At 38.8% G+C, this 24,214-nt stretch overlaps 1 protein-coding gene and 1 long non-coding RNA gene across 2 annotated transcripts in view; one reads left to right on the top strand and one right to left on the bottom strand.

The window, feature by feature from the left end:
- ALKBH3 (alkB homolog 3, alpha-ketoglutarate dependent dioxygenase) overlaps nt 1-12,743 on the top strand; it is a 36,674-nt gene extending 23,931 nt beyond the window's left edge. Inside the window, exons 9-10 of the mRNA XM_081324576.1 lie at nt 11,103-11,201; nt 12,028-12,743. Coding sequence (XP_081180702.1) covers nt 11,103-11,201; nt 12,028-12,120 — 192 coding nt within the window. The 3' untranslated portion in view covers nt 12,121-12,743. The remainder of the gene's footprint in view (nt 1-11,102; nt 11,202-12,027) is intronic.
- LOC308666083 lies at nt 12,226-14,621 on the bottom strand. Its single transcript, XR_014026025.1, has 2 exons — nt 12,740-14,621; nt 12,226-12,607 (listed from the first exon to the last, which is right to left on the bottom strand). It is a non-coding gene; the product is annotated as an uncharacterized lncRNA (long non-coding RNA).
- Nucleotides 14,622-24,214: the final 9,593 nt, after the last annotated feature.

The raw sequence follows: 24,214 nt of genomic DNA, 5'->3' as shown, positions 1-24,214 counted from the left end.
ACATAACCATGGCTTAAGATGGGAACCATCAAGAAAGAAACAGAAGGCTTAATCCTGGCTTCTCAAGAACAAGCACTACAAACTAATGCCATGAAAGCAAAGATACAAAAATCCTCTGACAATCCAAATTGCCGACTTTGCAACAACAAAGCTGAAACTGTTTCACATTTAATATGTGAGTGCAGCAAAATCGCGCAAACTGATTACAAAGCTAGGCATGACCGAGTTGCTAAACTAATCCACTGGGCATTGTGTAAAAAATATGACTTGCCTGTGTCCGAAAAGCCGTGGGAACATAGGGTGGAAAAAGTTGTCAAGAATGAGAGGGTGAAGATCTTGTGGGACTTCCAAATACAGACAGATCACCATTTGGAACACAACACGCCAGAAATCACAGTTGTAGAGAACCGAAGCTACAGCTTATTGATATCGCTGTACCAGGAGATGCCAGAGTCGAAGAAAAAGAACTGGAAAAAAATTACAAAATACCACGACCTGGCCATCGAAACTGCGCGATTATGGACGAAACGTGTAACAGTGATACCCATTGTCATCGGGGCACTGGGAACTATGTCCAAAAACTTTACAAAACACATCAAGAAATTGCAACTTCCTGCAATAACTCCAGCAAAGCTACAAAAAACTGCTCTACCCAGAACATCTTACATTTTAAGGAGATACCTGGTTGATACCTAGGATGCTGGCAGCAGCCCGTGTCAACCATTAGTGCCAGTCAATTTGAGTGTTCAGTTGACTGAGTTTCATGTTTTATGAATAAAAGTTTTATAATAATAATCAGCCCTACCACATGGGTAAATATACTTAGACATAAGACAGTTTTGTGAGAATTAGGTGTTCAGCAGAGTGATGGCACAAGGGGAAAAAACCTCTGTATTTAGAGGGGAGGAGTTGAAACAGCTTGTGTCCAGGATGTGAGGGATCAATAGATAACTTTGTCAGCCCTCCTTCTGACCAGGTCAGATATATATACAGGTCCTCTTTGGAAGGCAAGTTCTGTAGTTCTAACTATCTGTTGGAGGCTATACCTATCCTGTTTGGTTGCTGTACCAAATTGGGAGTGACAAATCCATGAATCTCCTTTGTGCCACTCCAGGTAATGCTGAGTCCAGTATCTGGAAGGTTGCAGGTTCCCTTATCCCCAGCTATAAATGAGACATAAAATGTCTACATTTCTAAAAGGAGATTATGTAACAATTGGAATATTCATCTTGGCCATAATGTCTGAAAAAATGTCTGTAAGAAACCAAAATAAGAGGTTGATTTTAAAAGCAAAACATTGAAATAAATAGGATGCTGAAGGAGTTTTGTGAAGCTCCAGGAGACGTGAATTCATAAATTAAGAGGGTCCTTGAGGAAGAAAAAACAGCTTCAATAATCATTGTGATAACAACCAGAGCAGAGAGCTACAGAAGTAATAGCTCTGTTAACTTTAAAAGAATCTATAGGTGCAGGGATTCATAGATGGATAGTAGTTAAGGTGATAGTTCTTGACAGTGATGTGTTCTGTTTTTTTGCCAGGGCTTTCAGAATGGTACTATATTTAGAATATCAAGGTTATGCTAAATATTAATAAAAGTCAGAACCTTGCATTAATTATACTACAGATTTGAAGAGCGTGGTGGCATGCTAGCAGCATCCCAGATCTTTAATGGGAATACATTCCTGTTGGGTCAGTTTTGGTTCCTGTGTTGGCAAATTTGCTATCTCAAATTACCTCTACTTCATCTCCCTCCCACTCTTTGACTGATGCACAACAAAATATTCAGTCATAACTAACTGGGTGTTTAGTTCTTCAGGCCAATTGTCCTGCCAGGTCAGTCCTACACACAAGTTTGATAGCCACCTCCAGGGCTATATCTTACATTATGTATCATTGTTGGCTTCTGTATTAATCAGAGGCTCAAATAGTAGAGTCTGTTGACCTGAAATTTTGCAGCCTTATTTTCTCTCCAAAGTCATATCTCCCATGAAAGATTGTTTCTGCCGCTGCATTATTATTCTTGAACTAGCAGCAACGGAATTGTAAACCAGATTTACTGTGGTATCTTGAACATCAATAACTGCTGTAATAAAACTGCTAGCATTTTCTCTCTGAAGTCTGTTACACTGTGTGGATGGATCCTATGGAGCAGTACATAGAAAGTTTGTAGCTCAGGGTTGAAATGAGGGGACCTTGGTGCTCTCTGAGCTTGCTTGTTTTCTTGCAGACGTATCATAACTGGGTAACATCATCAGTGCTACGGTAGTAAGGTAGTAAGTATGCTATTTGCTGTCTGTTTATATCCTTATGTCTTGCCTGACTGGGTGGGTGGGGGTGGTCTTAGGGATTCTTTGGTTGGGTTGTTTATTAATGGCTCTGTGTCAGTTTCTTGACTGGGGTATTGCTTATTTGATCTCTGAGGCACAATTGCAGTGTGGCTGTTTTTTCTTTTCTAAAATTTCACAATCTGAATATTCCTGGTTGTATTCTGTTTAAAGATTGTGTGAAGTCCAAAGATATACACTTAGTAAGTTAATTCCAAGAAACTCAATTCGTTCCAGCTCTAAACTAACTCCCAATGATTTATGAAATATTCATATGATTCCATTCAATAGGAGTTAATTATGATATCACAATACTTCTATCTAAAATGGTTTTTTGCACCACTTAGGATTTCTGAATATATATTGACAATATTGACTCTGCTAAGAAGAGATAAACAGATTGAAAAAGATCATCTCTTTATATATATGTATATGTGAACCCCACTAGATAGTTCAGACTAAGACACGGGTGTCAAGCACCGCATCATGTAGATCACAACCTACTACTTGATAAGATACAAAAATGTGGGTTAGACAGCATCACCACCAGATGGATTCGTAGCTGGCTGACCAGACGTACTCAGTGTGTGATCCTCAATGGAACTGCATCTACATGGAAGAAAGTATGTAGTGGGGTGCCCCAGGGCTCTGTTCTGGGCCCAGTGCTCTTCAACATCTTCATCAAGGATTTGGATGAGGGGATAGATGGGGAACTCATCAAATTTGTAGACGACACCAAGCTGGCAGGAATAGCCAATACTCCAGAAGATAGGCTTAAGATACAGGAGGATATGGACAGACTCGAACACTGGGCACTATTTAACAAAATGAAATTCAATTGTGAAAAAAGTAAGGTTCTACATTTAGGCAGGAAAAATCAAATGCACAGGTATAGTATAGGTGGTACCTTGCTCAATAGTAGTAACTGTGAGAGAGATCTCAGAGTCCTAGTGGACAGTCACTTAAATATGAGCCAGCAGTGTGCTGCAGCTGCCAAAAAAGCCAGCACAGTGCTAGGCTGCATTAACAGGGATAGAATCAAGGTCACGTGAAGTACTAATACCACTTTACAATGCCTTGGTAAGGCCACACCTGGAATACTGCATCCAGTTTTGGTCACCATGATGTAAAAAAGATGTCAAGACTCTAGAAAGAGTACAGAGAAGAGCAACAAAGATGATTGGGGGACTGGAGGCTAAAACATATAGGGAACGGTTGCTGGAATTGGGTATGTGTAGTTTAATGAAGAGAAGGGCGAGGGGGGACATGATAGCAGTGTTCCAATATCTCGGGCTGCCACAAAGAAGAGGGAGTCAAGCTATTCTCCAAAGCACCTGAAAGCAGGACAAGAAGCAATGGATGGAAACTGCTTTTTTTGTATAAGAAAAAGGTGCCGGAACTTACACATGTCATACAACCCACCTTGCCTATCCTACAAGGTTCCATCCAAAAAAGGTGCCGGAACTCCGTTCTGAGCGTTCTATGAGAAAAAAAGCCCTGGAGAGAAGCAACCTAGAACTAAGGAGAAACTTCCTGACAGTTAGAAGAACTAACCAGTGGAACAACCTGCCTCCAGAAGTGGTGAATGCTCCAACACTGGAAGTTTTTAAGAAGAGACTGGCCAGCCATTTGTCTGAAATGGTATAGGGTTTCCTGCCTGAGCAGGGAGTTGTACTAGATGACCTCCAAGGTCCCTTCCAACCTCTTCTTCTTCTTCTTCTTCTTCTTCTTCTTCTTCTTCTTCTTCTTCTTCTTCTTCTTCTTCTTCTTCTTCTTCTTCTTCTTCTTCTTCTTTTTCTTTTTCTTTTTCTTTTTCTTTTTCTTTTTCTTCTTCTTCTTCTTCTTCTTCTTCTTCTTCTTCTTATTATTATTATTATTATTATTATTATTATTATTATTATTATTATTATTATTATTATTATTATTATTATTATTATTATTATTATTATACAACCAAGCTCAGAGAGCACCAAGGACCCCTCAATATTTTTTTAACCAATTGCCTAATATCCTGTCAACATTTCAGACTTGAAAACATTCTCTCCTTAATTGTGGGGGATGCTTATTACTATTCAGTATTGCAGTGGATTTGCAAGATATTTTTTTTAAGTAGTATACGGGAATGGAATTTCTGAATACATTCACCAAACTCAAGGATAGATGCTTTTCTTAGATGATATAGTAGCTGAATTTTTAACTCTGGAAGAATCTGAATACAATATTTATTTATTCATTTATTTATTATATGGATTTATATACCGCCCCTCTCCCGAAGGACTCAGGGCGGTGTACAGGGCAACTAAAATACTATATTGTTGTTGTTAGCTGCGAAGTCGTGTCCGACCCATCGCGACCCCATGGACAACATTCCTCCAGGCCTTCCTGTCCTCTACCATCTTCTGGAGTCCATTTAAGCTCACGCCTACTGCTTCAGTGACTCCATCCAGCCACCTCATTCTCTGTCGTCCCCTTCTTCTATTGCCCTCGATCTTTCCCAGCATTAGTCTCTTCTCCAGTGAGTCCTTCCTTCTCATTAGGTGGCCAAAGTACTTGAGTTTTAGCTTCAGGATCTGGCCTTCTAAAGAGCAGTCAGGATTGATCTCCTCTAGGACTGACCGGTTTGATCGCCTTGCGGTCCAAGGGACTCGCAGGAGTCTTCTCCAGCACCACAGTTCAAAGGCCTCAATTCTTTGGCGCTCAGCCTTTCTTATGGTCCAACTTTCACTGCCATACATTGCAACTGGGAAGACCATAGCCTTGACTATACGCACTTTTGTTGACAGGGTGATGTCTCTGCTTTTTAGTGTGCTGTCTAGATTTGCCATGGCTTTCCTCCCCAGGAGCAAGCGTCTTTTAATTTCTTGGCTACAGTCCCCATCTGCAGTGATCTTGGAGCCCAGGAAAATAAAATCTGTCACTACCTCCATTTCTTCCCCATCTATTTGCCAGGAATTTAGAGGGCCAGATGCCATGATCTTGGTTTTCTTAATGTTAAGTTTCAACCCAAGTTTTGCACTCTCCTTCTTCACCTGCAACAAGAGGCTCTTTAGTTCTTCTTCACTTTCTGCCATTAGAGTGGTATCATCTGCGTATCTTAGGTTGTTGATATTTCTTCCGGCAATCTTAATTCCAGCTTTTGATTCATCTAGCCCTGCCTTTCTCATGATGTGCTCTGCATATAAGTTAAATAGGCAGGGCGACAGTATACAGCCTTGCCGGACTCCTTTCCCAATTTTGAACCAATCAGTGGTTCCGTGTCCAGTTCTCACTGTTGCTTCTTGGCCCGCATATAGGTTTCTCAAGAGACAAATAAGATGGTCTGGTACTCCCATCTCTTTAAGAACCTGCCACAGTTTGTTATGATCCACACAATCAAAGGCTTTAGCATAGTCAATGAAGCAGAAGTAGATGTTTTTCTGGAACTCCCTAGCTTTCTCCATGATCCAGCGTATGTTGGCAATTTGATCTCTAGTTCCTCTGCCTCTTCGAAATCCTGCCTGCACTTCTGGTAGTTCTCGATCCACATACTGCTGAAGTCTAGCTTGTAGGATTTTAAGCATGACTTTACTAGCATGAGAAATGAGTGCAATGGTGCGATAGTTTGAACATTCTTTGGCACTGCCTTTCTTTGGAATTGGAATGTAAACTGATCTTTTCCAATCCTGTGGCCATTGTTGAGTTTTCCAAATTTGCTGGCAAATTGAGTGTAGCACTTTTACTGCATTGTCTTTTAAGATTTTGAATAGCTCAGCTGGAATACTGTCACTTCCACTAGCTTTGTTGTTGCTCAGCTTTTCTAAGGCCCACTTCACTTCACATTCTAGGATGTCTGGCTTGAGGTCAGTGACCACCTCATTGTGATTATCAGGGACGTTAAGCTCATTCTTGTATAGTTCTTCTGTGTAATTTTGCCACCTCTTCTTAATCTCTTCTGCCTCTGTTAGGTCCCTGCCATTTTGGTCCTTTATCATGCCCATTTTTGCATTAAACGTTCCCTTCATTTCTCCAATTTTCTTGAAAAGATCTCTGGTCCTCCCTATTCTATTGTTTTCTTCTATTTCTTTGCACTGTTCATTTAAGAAGGCATTCTTATCTCTTCTAGCTATTCTCTGGAATTCTGCATTCAATTGGGTGTATCTTTCTTTTTCTCCCTTGCCTTTCGCTTCCCTCCTTTCCTCAGCTATTTGCAAAGCTTCCTCAGACAGCCATTTTGCTTTCTTGCATTTCTTTTTCTTTGGGATGGTTTTGGTTGCTACCTCTTGTACAATGTCGCGAACCTCTGTCCATAGTTCTTCAGGCACTCTGTCTATCAGATCTAATTCCTTAAATCTATTTGTCACCTCTACTGTATATTCAACAGGGATATGATTTAATTCATACCTGAGTGGCCTAGTGCTTTTCCCTACTTTCTTCAGTTTAAGCCTAAACTTTGCAAGGAGAAGCTCATGGTCTGAGCCACAGTCAGCTCCTGGTCTTGTTTTTACTGACTGTATAGAGCTTCTCCATCTTTGGCTGCAGAGCATATAGTCAATCTGATTTCTGTGTTGACCATCTGGTGATGTCCATGTGTAGAGCCGTCTCTTGGGTTGTTGGAAAAGAGTGTTTGCTATGACCATCGTATTCTCTTGACAGAATTCTATCAGCCTGTGCCCTGCTTCATTTTGCACTCCAAGGCCAAACTTGCCTGTTATTCCAGTTATCTTTTGGCTTCCTACTTTAGCATTCCAATCCCCCATGATGATAAGAACATCATTTTTTGGTGTTAGTTCTATAAGGTGCTGTAGTGCTTCATAGAACTGGTCAATTTCATCCTCTTCAGCACTGGTGGTTGGGGCATAGACTTGGACTACTGTGATATTGAATGGTTTGCCTTGGATTCGAACTGAGATCATTCTGTCATTTTGAGGATTGTATCCCAGTATTGCTTTTCCTACTCTTTTATTGACTATGAAGGCTACTCCATTTTTTCTGAAGGATTCTTGCCCACAGTAGTATACCTGATGGTCATCTGAATTAAATTCACCCATTCCTGTCCATTTTAGTTTGCTGATACCTAAGATGTCAATGTTCAGTCTTGTCATCTCTTGTTTGACCACGTCCAGTTTTCCTTGATTCATGGATCTTACATTCCAGGTTCCTATGGAGAAAAAATCTTTACAGCATCGGACTTTCCTTTCACCACCAGACACATCCACAGCTGAGCGTCCTTTCGGCTTTGGCCCAGTCGCTTCATTCTTTCTGGCGCTACTAGTACTAGCCCTCTGCTCTTCCCCAGTAGCATATTGGACGCCTTCCGACCTGAGGGGCTCATCTTCCAGCGTCATATCGTTTTGCCTTTTGGTACTGTCCATAGGGTTTTCATGGCAAAGATACTGGAGTGGGTTGCCATTTCCTCCTCCAGTGGATCACGTTTTGTCAGAACTCTCTGCTATGACCTGTCCGTCTTGGGTGGCCCTGCACGGCATAGCTCATAGCTTCATTGAATTACGCAAGCCCCTTCGCCACGACAAGGCAGTAATCCATGAAGGGGAAATACTATATACAACACATAATATACAAAAATTAAAATAAATTAAACCAAGTAGCCCTAAACAATAAAACCCGTTGTAAAATGTAAAATTTAAAATCCCAATCCCTCAGTCCAGGCCGGCAAGTTCAAATAGCCAAGTCTTCAGGTCGCGGCGGAAAGAGCGAAGGTCAGGAGCCATCCGGAGCTCAACAGGGAGCTGATTCCAGAGGGCAGGCACGCCCACAGAGAATGCTCTCCCCCTGGGGGCCGCCAGTCGACATTCCCTGACCGACAGCACCCTAAGGAGGACCTCTCTGTGGGAGCACACAGGACGATGGGAATTTAACGCCGGCAAAAGGTACTCCCGTAAATAATCCGGACCCATGCCATTTAGGGCTTTATAGGTCTGGGAAGATTTTGGATGCTTCTTGATTGAAGATATATGCCACTTGGTCAATGGAAGCTACATGTATCTACATTCCACATAGTCATTATAGATTATTTTAGCAGTAGAATAATACATTCTTTGAGAAAAAAAATTTCTGGATGCTTTCTTGACGGTAAAAATACTGCTTGCAGAAATTCATCTTTCCTTGATTCTACCAGTTATATTGTGTAGCTGCTCCATCTTTTCCTACTAAACTGAATTACTTCTGTAATCTAAAGGACTGTGCATGTAATGGAAGTATCTGGGACAGAAAGTAGCAATATCTTGATCTCTGGTAATACAATATAAACCTTATCTGGAGGTACTCCAAGAGTTGCTAGAGATCTCATTGTTTAGAATTAGACATCTGACTCCAGGTTGTTTTCTTATTTAATAAGCATGGTGGGTCAGTATAGGCCAATTGCTATGTCATTACCTACTGCTTACAGGAGTATTATTAGAATTAAAGTGGAAACAGAAGAACTGTTTATAATGCTTGAGCTCCTTAGAGAAAAGATGGGATATAAATATCAGAGAAGAGCAGCTAAGATCACCAAAAGTTTGGGAAATTCAATAGGAACTATACAGATACACTGAGAGGTGATGCACTTTGGGTTTCCTCTCCATCTTTCTTGGAAGCCAGCAGCTTCCAGAACTCAACACCCACTCTCCCTTTACACACCAACAAAACTTGCTATTCTGCCTGTTCAAGCCAGCATGTGGTGTTCAAGCATGGATTGGTGAAAGAGCTCATGGCAACCACGAATCTATCCCAGATTTTTAGAGGTTAGCTCATATTGGTGATTACATGTTAGAACTGTATTTTATCTTGGGGCAGTTACGGTGTGATCTGAAGGTGGAGGATATTATTAGCAGTCTTTCATTATGGTTAGATCACTTTCTGGTTTGTCTTCAGCTTTCTGGCACTTCCCCCACACCTGCTGGGAGCTTGTATCTATCAGATCAAGCTGACCCATACTGATAAACCTTGATAGATTTCACAGAGAGCTTAGGGATATGATGAGCAACCTAGCTTATAGTTGCCCTTTGTAATGGGCAGGTGTCAAGGGCCTTGGATCAGATTACATCAATTTTCTTTTTCCTTGATCCTGAAAAGCTTCCTCATTTTCTGAGTTGCTCCTGGAGATAAAATGACAAAAGAGAGACTTAGAATGCTATTGAGGATAGAAGAAGAAGAAGAATGAATCCAACCAAACATGTAAGAGCTTGAATTAGACATTGCATTGCAGCATAAATAGTTATTGGCTAGCAGCCCTATTTAATCATGTTCTCTGCTGGGGTGTGAAATAGAACTATTTGCATTATCCTGGACCCCTCTTGAATCAAATCACTTGATTGCTAAGAATTATTTATTTATTATTATTTATTTATTAATTAGGCTCTGACTCGGCCATTCTGTATGTTTTGACAGAAGCACTAACAAGATCCACTATCTGCCTTTTAGATCTATGCTTCTCCTATCTCTCGTTGAGTGATAATATGTGGTTGGGTCCATGTGGTAGTGAATGGATCTTTTAATCTGATTTTTACTGCCTTGAAGGCAGTAGCAATGTGCTTCCTTCTCAAGAAGCCATTATTGGATCCAACAATTCTGAACATTTTTCCCAGTCTACAACCTTCCCTTCTTTGTTATTGAGAAGGTACTTGAATTGGAGCTTCAGAGCGTTCTGAAGGAAGTACGTTATCTAGGCCCATTTCAGTTGAGTTTTAGGCCAGGTTGTAGTATAAAGATAGTATAACTTGTTAAATATAGTATCTTTCCAAATGCACTGTGTGGATTAACAATGGGAGCAAAAGTGTTCTGTGGTTCTCTTCTTCCTCACATGGGCAGTTTGTTTTTGCCTCTCCTGTTTAACATCTGTATAAAGCCTGTGGTTGAGGTCATTTGCAGAGACAGAGTTTGCTATCATTGCTGTCTGGATGATACTCAACTGTATCTCAGTCCCAAGCTGACCAAGTTGTTGAGTCTTTCAGTGACTGTTTAGAGTCTAGAGGAGGGACTGGGAGGGTGTGCTTAAATTCTTCCCTGCCTAATCTGAATGGGCTATGTGTTCCCATAGGTTTTATTTATTTGTTTGTAATCCTGCCTTTATTATTGTTACAAATAACTAAAGGCAATAAATATATCCCACACAACTTCCTACTCCTATTCTTCCCACAACAACAAGCCTGTGAGGTGAGTTGGGCTAAGAGAGAGCTCAGCTACTTTCATGGCTAAAGTGGGACTAGAAATCATGGACTCCTGCTTTCTAGCCGAGTGCCTTAACCACTCGATCACATTGGCTCCCATTTTTTAGCCTGAATTCTCATAACAGTTCTTCAGGCAGACCTAATGTACAATTTGGGGATCCTCTTGGACTGGCAGCTTCTGCCGAAACATGAGGTGACAGCTGTGGCCTGCAGGGCTTTCCCCCAAATTCATTTGGTATCTCAGTTACTTTCCTTCATGGACTAAGAGTATCTTCTTACAGTGATGCATATTGTAGCCTAGCTGCAGTTTATGAGTTATTTTATATTGATAAAATTGCAAAATGTATCATTGTTTTATCTGATTAAACTTTAATTAATAAAATAATGGGGGCTGTCCACTCCTAATCCTAATGACGTTATTAGATTTTGTAATATGACACAAATCCATTAATTCTTTGTAATCATGAGAACACTTGGCTTAAGAACATTTTATTTCCCTATATTAATTGTATTTAAGCAGAAGCTAAGACATCTACTTAGGCAGAGGTTGAATAAAATAAGCCTAAGTAGCCTCTTCCAATTCTATGATTTTATGACTATAGATTAACTATACTTAATAAATCTTTTTAGGAGGATAACAATGATTATACTTACGTGCAAAGAGTTCATATGCCATTGGATCATGGTACTTTGCTAATGATGGAAGGAGCTACTCAAGAAGACTGGCAGGTGAGGATCCTAGAGAAAAATTATACAAATGCTATTTTCTTCCCTACAGATCTATGTTTAGGTAGTCCTCAGTTTATGACCGCATTCGGGACCAGAATTTCCCTTGCTAAGCAAGAGGGGTTAAATGAGTCACACCCAATTTTATGACCTTTTTGTCATAGTTGTTAAGTGAATCATGCTGTCATTAAGTGAATCTGGCTTTCCCCATTAACTTGGCTTAATGGACGTTGGTTGGAAATGGCAATCATCTGACACTGGGATGCTGCAACTGTTGTAGATACCAGTTGCCAAGCGCCTAGATTTTGCTTATGTGACTGTGGAGATGCTGCAATGGTTGTGAGCATGACACAGCATGTCACAGGTCACTTTTTTCACTGCCATTGTAACTTCAAACTGTCATTAAATGAATAGTTATAAGTCAAGGAGTAACCTGAGGCTAATGCAACACTGAAACGCATTCAGGTGGGGAGAACTGAAAAGTTGTTTGCTATGAGATTGGGCTGCTTGTCTTTCATAGGTCACAAAAATCTTACATGTTTGGGGTTTTTTTCTGAACAACCGGAAGACATGCGGGTACCAACCTGTGAAATAGTCCTGCACGGTAGTGCAGTAAGCAAATAATGTTGTTTTGTTAACCAGAAAAAAAGAAACAACAACAAAAAAAAGAACAAAGGGATTTGGCCTCTTCTTTATTTTTGGAAGTATGGCAGTTTTAAGGAAATTCATTTTAAATACAATTTGATGTTTTGCATGCCCCAAACCAAAATATGTGTATTTCCTTAATATGTATTATGTAATTGAAAGGCTGATTTGGATCTTTTTTCAGCACCGTGTTCCCAAGGAATATCACTCCAGGGAACCACGTATAAATTTGACATTCAGGACAATATATCCAGAACCAGAGGCAATGCATACATGACTGAAAGAAATGCAGAACTGTGCTTTTGCTGCTGAGTCCAGAGTTTAATGCTGACTTGGATGTGATGACCCAGCCAGATCCACCATTTGATGGCTACCATCTCAGGGGGAGAAGAAACTGCTTGCAAAGAGAACGTACAGCTTTTGCATATTTCCATTGAGCAATGTATTGTTTTCTTAGACTGCCTGCTAATGTGTAAACCTGATGATAAAAATATTTGTTTATTGCTTAAAACCAGTCAAAATGTTATATGCATTCAGAGTGCAAATGTTATCTTTAGTGGAGAACAGAAAGGATTCTTCTTGAGGAGAAGGACTAGTAATGGATTTCAGAAACATTTCCAGTTTCAGAACTTGTAACTGTAGTTGCCACGTTCATGACCATTTCTGCAATGCTGGAGCAATTTTGGGGGAAGAGGGAACAGAGTAAAAGAAATATCTACTATAATTAGCTGTAATCCTGTGGATGGTTTCAGTAGGATCTTTACCTATACCAGGGGTGGGCAGCCTCGGCTCTTTTATGACTCATGGACTTCAACTCCCAGAATTCCTGAGTCAGCCATGCTGGCTCAGGAATTCTGGGAGTTGAAGTCCATGAGTCATAAAAGAGCCGAGGCTGCCTACCCCTGAGCTATACCAATAAGACTATTATTACTGAAGATAAAACAAAGCTGTTTTAAATAACTTATGCCATTCAATTTAGCATTCTGTTGTATGAGATGAACATCAGTAATATTTGAAAATATATTTTCACTAGGAACCTTGGCTTCATTTTTCAAGAGTCATGAGCATGTTCCTTCTCAAGTATAGTTATTCATAAGATTAGATGGGGAATGAATGATTACATTCCTAGTTATGATTGCTCAGGATCTTCAGTTGAGAAGCACTCCAGATATATTTACATCAGCATATTTTTTTCAAAAAAGTCCCTGACTTACAATCACAATTGGGGTCAGAATTAGAATGTGGTTGTTAACCAAATCGTATGAGTGGAACCAATTTTATAACCATTTTTACTGAAGTTATATTAGGTGAACCACCGTGGTTGTTAAGTGAATCACATGTTAAGTGAATTATTAAGTGACTTGCAGAGCTGTTAAGTAAATCCACACTCCCCCGTTGACTTTGCTTGTTGGAAGCCAGCTGGGAAGGTTGCAGTTGTGATCACATGACATTGCAACCGTCATAAATATGAGCCATTTGCCAAGCCCCAAACTGAGAATGTGTGACTGTAGGGTGATGCAGTGATTGCAACTTCAAGGACGGATTGATAAGTCACTTTTTCTGACACTTGTAACTCCTTCCCCCTCCCCACCCACCCACCCCTGTTAAAAGAGCAGTCTTAAATACACTTTTATGTACAGGCAGGGCTTTTTTTCTCACTGAATGCTCAGAACGGAGTTCCGGCACCTTTTTTCGATGGAACTTTGTAGGGTAGGCAAGGCGGGTTGTATAACATGTGTGAGTTCCGGCACCTTTTTCTTTTACAAAAAAAGCACTGTGTACAGGAGACTGTGGGCTTACATAGGCCTTACTAAGTAAACATGGTAAGGAGTTGTACCTGAGTGTTTGGTCTGGAAGTGAGCTCCATGTCCCTAGACAAGTCAAACTGATGGGATAGGAAAGGGCTATCAGACAGCAGCCTAACTGAGTTTACCTTTTGATGGGTGTTTTTGTAAATGGCTGTGCTGCCATGCCAACTGCTTAATGAAAAGGTAAACTTCAGTGGCAACGAATGTCATGTGAATGCCCACAGGATGGTCTTCAAATTCCACCCCTTTCCCAAATTATTAGCTACTAGGTTAATGTTAATGTTTCATACTTGGACTAGGTACCCTAGATGTAAGTGGCAATGCTTTTACAGGGACTGCTGCACTGCTGTAAATGGTTCTCTTCCTCCTTCTCCCTTGGAGCTTGTTCATTACCTGCTTTGATTCTGAATGTGTGATTCAGACTTTTCTGCACATTAAAAAAACAAGTAACTGGACAATAAGCATGAATCCCTCTCCTTTTTTTTGTGCTTGTATGTTTAACTGACTCAAAAAGAATTGCTGTTCAGTAGTGCCTGTGGCCTGGGATGGCTGGACATAAAGCTGTGTAATAGCTCTGTTTTGTCATAATTGAAAATCTAACCTGTGTAACCCGGGCAAATGGCAGGAATTTGTTTCAAATGTAGTTTACAGCTGTGTCCATGGCAAGCTTTCATTGAAAGTGAAAATTATGCAATTGAAGGTAGCTTCTTTCTGCAAAATTATTTTTGGGGAATGTGCCTTTCAAAAATTCTGAAGTAGGAGAGGCAGCAGGCAAACATTTGTCCAACTTTATGAGCAAACCTTACAAAATGTATTAATCTTGCTAAATTTAGTTGAACCATTATTATTTAATAAGCCATGATTAGTTCACATGACAGGTTAAACCATAAACTATAACCAAATTGCAACAGCTAATCTTATTCATCTGCTATTATGTTTTGAACAAACAATGATGTATAAAGCTACAATACAAGGCATGATAGCTTTAGATATGCTAAGACAAAACAGGTCATGTTGTGGCTTAATATATACATGATCCTGATGATGTGTGGAACAATAAACAACCTTATTGGAAGACAGTAGTTTTCCCTAGAAACTGAAATCAAATTTTCATGGTCTAGAGATTCTATCAAACTATTTTGGATTAGTTACAATCAATTACAATTCAGCAGAGCTGAAACTTGGGACTTCTTAGGATACTCTGGTTTGGACAAGATAACTTCCAGGAGAGCATTCCCTCTGATTTCCACCCTCCTTTAACACAGATCTCCGTTCCCTGAGCTGCTTCTGACATTGTAGGAGGAGATCCTTGTTAGTTCTATAATGGCAAAATGGTAAAAATTGGCTCCTGCATATATACATTACATCATAGGCCTCAACAAATGCACACAACTTAGAGGCACCTTCACATGTTGTTCTTCCCAACCGATACATGTCATTATCTGCCAGCTGTCTCCTCTGGATTCTACATAGGACAAAAAAAAACTAATGGATGAAAGTTTGACATCAAGACTCAAAACAATGCTAAGGTAATACAAAAGCATCTGAACCTCCCAGGATGTGTTCCATAGCAAACCTCAAAGTAATCATTTTGGAAAAGGGTCTTTTAACAGCACTTTCAAACAAGAAATTGTTGAACTTGCATACATCAAAAGGTTGTAGGCAATTTCAGCAGGTCTGAACAAATACAATTTACAATTGTTGATTTATTGTAATGTTTTACACGTAACCTGCATAGCCAACCTACCTTCTCTCCATCCACTTTTTCACTCTACTCAACCCAATTTAAATCCTGCATCAGTCTAACCACTCTGCATTTCATGAAATGAGCTTCAGTTTACAAAACCTTATACGTTTTAATATTTTAGTCAGAAAAGGTACACCCAGATTCCTAATTCTGAGCAGCTCCTATCTATAAAATATTTTATCAGCTTACTCCCCATTTTCTCAGCACCTTCACTCTTCTCCCCTCAGCTGCACCCATGTCACTCCCATGTTGATTAGAGGGGGATGGCATGTCCCATCAACTGACCTGGCACTCCAATCTTCCCAGCCTCCTCTTATTGAAATATATTGGCCTGTACATCTGTTCCTCCCTTACTGGTGTTAGCAATAAGGAAGATTTCCACTGGAGACAATGGCCTACTGCTGTTCTTCTCAACACCTTTGCTTCCCCCCCTCTCTTTGCCTTTCTGCCATTTGCCCACTTTTCCCCTCAACCACTTCTGTCTGGATTTGCTAACACGCATGCCCAGACAGCTGAAATGTATGCATTTCAGGTTGTATAGGAACTATCCAAAACCAGCTGTTCTGAGCATGAAATGGTTCGTGCATTGAACACTGCATATCTATATTGCTCCACTTTCTGGAACCTTCTAATTGCTATTTCCCTCAGGCCTAAAAGAAAAATAGGGTGTTGGGTCAACAGAATTTTTGTCCATAAAAAGACATATTTTGTACCTCTTCCTCATTATTTGATAAAGAGTTTCTATGTAGCAAAATGAAAGCAAACACCACCAGGAAGAAGTAAGCGTTTTTAAAAAAACGAACAGAAAATAGCCAATCCATTGTTATTTTTTCACCTTCTCTTTCTTTTGCTTAAGCGCTTCTTTTATAGTCTTGTCTTCCCTTGAAATCATTCATGCATTTTTATCAAACTGACAAGTTGCCCCCATTCTATCCATTATGTTAGGATTGCTTGAGTGATCAGAGGCTAAGTCACCCAATACCTTTTCAGGGCTGCAGATAGTTGATGACAGGAAAATGCTTAAGGAGCCAGGGAACCAACAGAAATGAATCTTGGGTGGCCTGGGACAACATTTTTCATCATATGGCACTATAAAACAAGTCTTGATGGATATCTGCGAAGCCCAAAATATTTCAACATCAAGTGTTGGGACCTTTTTCTTAACTAAACACAGTTTTCCAAATTTCCATTTCTGGGCAGATAATGTTTCCACTTGAAAGTAGAAGAAGCCCTATTAATGACTTTGTAGGCATGTATATGGTGTGTGTTTGAATTTTAAATATCTGGTTTCTATAGCAACCCTTTTTTATTTATTTGAATTAGGAATCACCGGCCCGTCTAAGAAGACCAAATCTTTTTTATAAATTCAATGTGTTCCAGGTTTCTTTATCAGAGCTGGGTACTTTTGATAAGTATATTGCTGCTTCAGCAAAGACTTGATTATTCAGACCTGACCTCCTCTTCTGTGAAATACAAAATGTGAGACTGTTTCTTTTCAGATCTTTTTACAGTACAGAAATCCCCCCATTTGAATTAAACCAATTACATTAGAAAGGAGGTGTTCAACTTTTGAATGTTTGAGGGAGAAAAAGGCCTCTTTAAGGAAGTGTATCATATATAGGCTGGAAAAATCCAAATGAGCCCAAGCTGATAGTAAAGATTTAGCAATCATCTAGATTTTGGCAGTCTAGATATAATATGTCTACTTCAAGTTGCAGTTTGCCTCCTGGTACAAAAAGGAATGCATGATATACTGTATATTCTCTAGCAGCACCCCTACTGTAAATTAGCCCATTCTGTTTATTCTCATAAGCAGAGGTTGTTTTTTGTATGATACAAGGCAGAAACACTGAGAAGTTAAATCATAATGTGTTATGATCTTTTCAAGATTACTCTTGTGTTTTGCACTCAGCTATATTAGCATAGTCAGTGATAAGGGATGGTCACAGCCTTTGTGTCACTGTTTCAGCATATTAATAAAAGCCCAAACCTTGATTTAGGTTCAGTTTGGACTGATATTTTTTGCAGACCTTTTTCTATATTGTATTCGGAGGGATAAGGACAAACACTCTGTCCACCATCTAGATTGCCAATACTATACAATCGGAATGAACTGCCTGCCCGCCAACGAGTGGGAGGAGGAGGCAGCCCTTGTGAATACAGAGGCACTTGACAGATGTATGCATGCCTGAATTAAGGAAGAATCATGTTTACCCTCAAATCAACAAGAGCTGGCCTCCTCTGCCTGGATTCTAGCTTCTTTTCTGGAACAAGTTGACAGGCCTGCAGGACAGTTAAAAAAACGGTTCAGTGCAGGGGCAATCTGCCCCTGTTTTGCAAGTGCAAGCTAAGCATACTGTCTCTTGATGACATCTTGACTAATAAGGTTTTTTTCTCTCATTTGTGCTGCCTAAAAAGAGCCTCAATCTTTCTGTATTTATCTGCAGCCAGTACCAGGCTATGCTGAGTCCTGCCAGTCAGGTGGGAATCAATAGCCCTTTGGTTGGTTACAAGCATCACTGGGAGAGCAAGGTTTTTTGGAGGTTTGTTTTTTTTTGCAATGTGGTGTTTATGTTTGCTTTTTTGTCTCCTGCTTCTGATATCAGCTTTGCCTTGAAGCTTTCTAGAGGGCAATGCTAGGCTTTAGTTGGAGTACTTGGTGTATTTTAAAGGCAATATTTCAGGAATTCTTCCTAATGCTCAACCTCTAAACTTTGTTTCATTGTATTCATTGTGTCTTTGTCTTTCATCCTTGTTTTCATAATTTTCTACATATTTATAGAAGCTAAAGTGTATTACAGCTGGAGTGAAATTATACTGCTATCATTGAAAAATAAGATTGGAAAACTACGTAGATTTTATTTCTATTAAAACAGATAAAAAGCAGGGAAAGCTAGGGAAGTTTTCGTGAAATGTTAGTCCATAGATTAGCTGCCATTACAGTAGCCATCACTGTATTAAAAAAAAAATAAATAAGTAGTAACATGGCTGGGATGATGCAGCCCAACTGGACTGAAAATATCATAGGGCTGAGAGGGACCTTGGAGGTCTTCTAACCACCCCCTGTCCATCTCAGACAAATAGTTGCTCAATCTTTTTTTAAAAAAAAAAACTCCAGCGACAGAGCACCCAAAACTGGGTAGGTAAGCTGTTCCACTACTTAATAGGTCTCACTATTAGGAAATTCTTCCTTATTTCCAAGTTGGCTTGATGCACTGCCCATTCTTGTTCCAGGGCTGGATCACTTATGAAAGTGGATTTTTCTGGAATTCTTAACGTGGATTGTAAAATGAGTGAAAATACAGTTTGTGTTGTTCATTTTCGCACTGTTGATAACTCCAAGTCAGAATTGCTACAAAACTCACCGAGAACACCTTTTAATGTTCACATAAGAAATGTGTGGCTATCCAATTGTTTCGAAGTAGTTTCCAAAGTATAAAGCTACTTGGACTGATGCAACATCTTTGGGGGATTGGTTTGACTCTGGAAATTATAGAGATATAATCGTTTGTGAAGCTTCAGGTGAATGGAGCAACTATTAAAAATAATCCTGATAAAAGTATAAAGTGCTGCTCTTTGTCCATGGCCGCACAGAGGATGGAAACAAATGGTTAAGGCTTATCACCAGCTCTTTCATGTAGCCATTCAGTTTTAATTCCATGTTTTAAAATATGCATACAAATATTCTTGCAAACATTCCAATTTTATACATTTGTCAGAAAACTATTTGTACTCTACTTGGTGAATTAATGAGAATGTAGCTTGTCATTGATGGTTTAGAAGACAAGCTGTTATTGAGTCTGACATCTGTCAGCAAAATTAACTGAACTACATCAGTCACTTGCTTCAGAATCCGTATTGGAACGTCTCATTTTTGTTGTTGACAATCAGCTCTCTCTGCTTTGTCTCTGCATTAAACTGTACTAAACTGAAATGTTTATATCCTCTGAGAGTTCCCTTTGCATACTTATGCACTTCCTTCCTTTTTACTTTAGTAGTGTTTTTTTAAGAGTTTAAGCTTTTAAAATTTTTGATTAAACAGAGAGTTATACCTGGTGGTATTTTTGAACAGTAAAATAAAGTTTTCTTCCATTCTCTACCTCCTTTCCCTCCAGGAAAGCTGGGAAATTCTGTGGAATAGATTTGCAGATAAAGAAGCGGAGGCCAGTAAGAGAAAGTTTCATTGCACACCAGCTGTAACAATGGATGTGACCCATTAATACCGTCCAGAGGCAGGAAAATTTATTAGTAATGGAACCACATGGTTGGAAAGTAGCCATTGCTTTGATTTTGATGTATATGACCAGGCATCAAATAAATCTCAGTGTATAATTCTGGATTATGCTGAAATTCAATTGAGGTCTGAATTAGGCTAAAATTAAAGAGGTAATGAGATAGTGCCCATGTTAAGTTTTAATAGACTTGAGAAGCAAAAATACTTTCCTTATGTACATTCCACAATCATATACATAGTACATGAAATTGCATACAGACATGTTTTTGAGACAGCCCTAATACTAATAGTTCTGGACAATTTTCAAATTTGAAGATAAGCTTTAGACTTAAACCAAAATCATTTAGGTAAACTGATAATGTCTACAGAAATGAGATAATCATGAGGACCACAACTTTCAATGTGCTACTCACTTTACTACATCCAGATTCATTTATTTGTTCTTAGTTAAATTTGATAAAGGATCTATGGTATGTTTAAAGGTAAAGGTAAAGGTTCCCCCGCACATGCGTGCCAGTCATTTCCGACTCTAGGGGCCGGTGCTCATCTCCGTTTCAAAGCCGAAGAGCCAGCGCTTGTCCGAGGACGTCTCCGTGGTCATGTGGCCAGCATGACTAGACGCCAAAGGCGCATGGAACGCTGTTACCTTCCCACTGCATTTTTACGTGCTTTTGAACTGCTAAGTTGGCAGAAGCTGGGACGAGTAACAGGTGCTCATTCTGTTACGCGGCACTTGGGATTTGACCCGCCAAACTGCCGATCTTCTGATCGACAAGCTCAGCGTCCTAACCCACTGAGCCACTGCATTTATGTTTTATGTTTACAAATTACTTAAAAATAAAATCTCCAATAAATAATTCTTGGGAGCAATGCACATTAATTACAATATAATGCAATAAGCCTTCAATATTTTTAATTTTTATAAATACATGTATTCTACAGATGTACTATAACAAATCATCAAATAAAGGCTTTTTCTAAAAAAAAGATAAATCTAGTAATTTCAGACCTTCACTCAGAGGATCTGACTGCACCATTCCGTTTCTAGGAAATGATGATTCTATACTATCTATGGTACTATTGATATGAAAAGCTCCTAGAGGAGATGAAATAATATTAGGATGGTATTAAAATTTTAAGAAGATATTCCTTAATATTTCCTGGAGATAACTCAGATATCTTATGAAAATGAAGGGCTACCAGTTTCATATTACGATTCTTATATTACTGTAAATTTGATGGCTGGAGAGGATCATACTTACTGCACAAATTATCCTTCAACATCTTTGTTAAAAGGATGCTAAAAGTTTAATAGCTACAGCGCAATGGCAAGAAGATCTTGGCCACAACAATTTACCCTGCCTGGTCTGGCTTCATGAAAGAACACCAGATTTTTAAACCATAAATGACTTGATATAATTAGTTTTGTATACTGACCACATTAATCAGTGTTAGCTCCACTGGAGCTGATTAATATGGATCAGTATACAAAGATTTTTATATCAAAAAGGTTTTGATATGGCTTGAATCATGTTTTCAAATCATGTTGGGGAAGTTTAGATTAATAGAATTTCTTTTTTTGGATTACCAATTATTATTTCAGGCTTTCTACTTGTATAGTTAATAATGAGATTGTTTCATCAGTTAAAAATGCAGCATGGAACTGCATTTGTTGTTCTTTATCATCTTCAATTTTCAACTTGATGCTAGAGTCTTTAGAATTCAGAAATTAATTTGGATAATATCCATACAATTTGAAATAATGAATTGGAGTATGCTATATTATCCAACCAATAGCTTCAGGTTTTAAAAAATAGTGCATATTTTATTATTATATTCTTGGCTAAAAAGTCTAACCATTTTTGCTCAGCAAAAAATATCTTTATGTCTATTGGACTTCTCTAAAAATATTAAAGATTGACTCATTGTTTTTATGCTATGATGGAGATATATCAAATTTGGAGGAACTTTGATACACATGTTGTAGGTTTGTAACTCCGTGTTGGTTAGGTATTATTGCTAAGGTAAAACCAAGTTCTTCAAAACCCAATAAAGATTTTTTTAAAAATGTCAAAAAGTTGTTAAATTATACCTCCCAAACTGAAACTATTCAGTCTATAAAGGCTTTTGTACCTAATGTGCTTGGATGAAGAAATGCTTGTTTTAGAAGTTAATGCTTCTGAACTCACACTCTGACAGACCCTGTCTAAAGGCTTTCAAAGCTTGTAATTTCCCAGTCCTGGAAAAAACTAGATCTAGAGACCATTAGAAATGCCACAAGTCAGATACTCTTTTCCAAAGTCAGAGTTTGTTTCTAATGTCCAAGGGAAGAAAACACATATGTCCTCCAACTCTTTAGAACCTCTCTCAGGATCTCAGGATGGACCTTAAATGCTGCAATTGTAAGGATGAAATGATGCTGAAATTGCACCAAACTGGTGAAATAATGGTACAGGACTGAGAAAAAGGTGAATATTTACTCTTATTAAGGATAATTTTGAACACAGAAAATTCCCAATTGAAAACAAAACATCTGGCACAGTCCTGTCTCCTAGCAGTAGAAAACAGCTCTGCAAGTAGCTTCAAATGCCTTTTCTCTTGGGCTTCTCCAGTTAAAGATGTTGAGCTTATCAACTAGAAACCTGAAAGTGCGGGTTCGAGATCTGAATGTACCACAGCAGGGTGAGCTCCCATCCTTACCCAGCTCCTGCCCACCTAGCTGTTCGAAAGCATGCAGATGCAAGTAGATAAATGGGTACCACTTTGGCAGGAAGTTAACAGTGTTATATGGGCCTTGGCATATTGTTATGCTGGCCACATGACCACAGTAATGTCTTCGGACAACAGTGGCTCCCTCCGCTAAGAAGTATAGATGAGCACCATCTTCTAACGCCAAGTATGACTGGACAGGGGAAACCTCTACCGTTAATCTTTTTAATTTTTTCTCCATTCAAGGTAAACAGCTTTACTCCTCGATGTTTAGTGCTGCTTTGGTAAATCACTAACAACTGTTCCACCAATGCTAAAAATATTAGTCAAAAAGGTTTAGAGGTTCACTTTATACAATTTTATTCAAAATTAAGTCCCTGAGCCAAATGGGGCTTTTGCAGCCTTTGGACTTGTGGCTTTTGAAGCAAAGAAAACCATGCCAAAATTACAACAGAATGTATAATTCTCATCTAGTCAGCTGGTGATGGTGGCAGATAATAAAAACAATACATAATTCAGAACGATGGTCAGTCACAATGGTGTTATTGCCTTTCCTTTATCTAGTGTTGGTTTAAATAACATGTAGTGGTTCAAATGTTACCAGATATAGTCAGAATACCTTACGTATATGCTATATTGAATTTGCTGTATGCAAGGAATATACTTACTTAGAGCAACCGCATGGCATGAAGTATCAGTCAGCTATATGTCAGTGTCACATTTCAGATACCAGGAGATTAAAGCAATGACTTAAGTCCCTGGAACAAATATAGACATTAGGGCAGTTTGCAAGCCAAAACCCAAGTTAGAAGATTACATCAGTGAATATTTCCACTTAAAAATTTTAGACTTGCTTGAGCAAAAACTACTCTCCCCACCTGTTATGCATCTTTTTTTTTCAGTATGGCTAAGAATTTCTGCATGGATCATATTAACAAAATAGAGGCTAAGCAGCCCCAATGCTTAGCAAACAGCAGTCTCAGCTACATGGAAAATGCTCAGCAGAAAATAATCCAAAACCATTTATGTTCACAATGATATTACATAAACGCTTTTTCCAGATGGAGAGAAAATAATTGTTCTGATGCAGGATTCTGTTCATAAAATAAGGGAGAAGAGAGGATGGAAAAGAATAAGCATGATTAGTATTTAATTATAGGTTAGCGATCAAATATACTTTGTTCTGAGTCTTTGATTCTTTCCTGATAGGTTGTTGCTAAGGCAGGTCAAACATCTGTTTATGTAAAAGGGTTTTCTCTGTGTCACCAGCCTATTTCAAATGTGGAAATTCTAAGAAGAATTAAATAGCAAAATAAAATTAAAAAAGAGAAAAAAATCAGAGAAGTATGCAAATACTGTATATTGCCTTGAAATAAAATACATAACATGTGAATTATGATTTGCTCATTACCACTGATTTCACAAATTAGAATAAAGATCTTTTGGCTTATTAATCTAACCAAATTCAGGCTATTTAAGAAGATAGCTACTAGCTTTGATTGTAAACAAGCTGTGTTTTTTTTAAAAAAGAGATGTCTGGGTTCCACATGAGCAGTTTTTTTCAGCGCAACTGTATGGCTGAAAACTGGGGAAAATGCAATACAGAATAGATACAGTAGTGGTGACAAGGCTATTCTATTTATGATTTTTTTAAAAAAAAAATATAGTTAATTGCACCACAGTATTACTTTTATGTCTTTGTAATGACTTTGCATGGATAACAATTTTTTCTTATTGTACAGAGGTATATTTTGAAACTGTAAGGAGTAACATGCTCTGGTCTACCGGTATCTCTTTTCAATGGATTTTGACTGGCATCCCCAAAGCCATATTGTAAACTGTAGAAGAGATCTAACACACTTAAAGAGAATGG

The sequence above is a fragment of the Vipera berus genome (assembly GCF_964194415.1).
Source record: "Vipera berus genome assembly, chromosome: 1".
Lineage (NCBI taxonomy): Eukaryota > Metazoa > Chordata > Lepidosauria > Squamata > Viperidae > Vipera > Vipera berus.
Note: the sequence above shows the minus strand (reverse complement) of the source record. Positions and strands in the feature narration are given on the sequence as shown.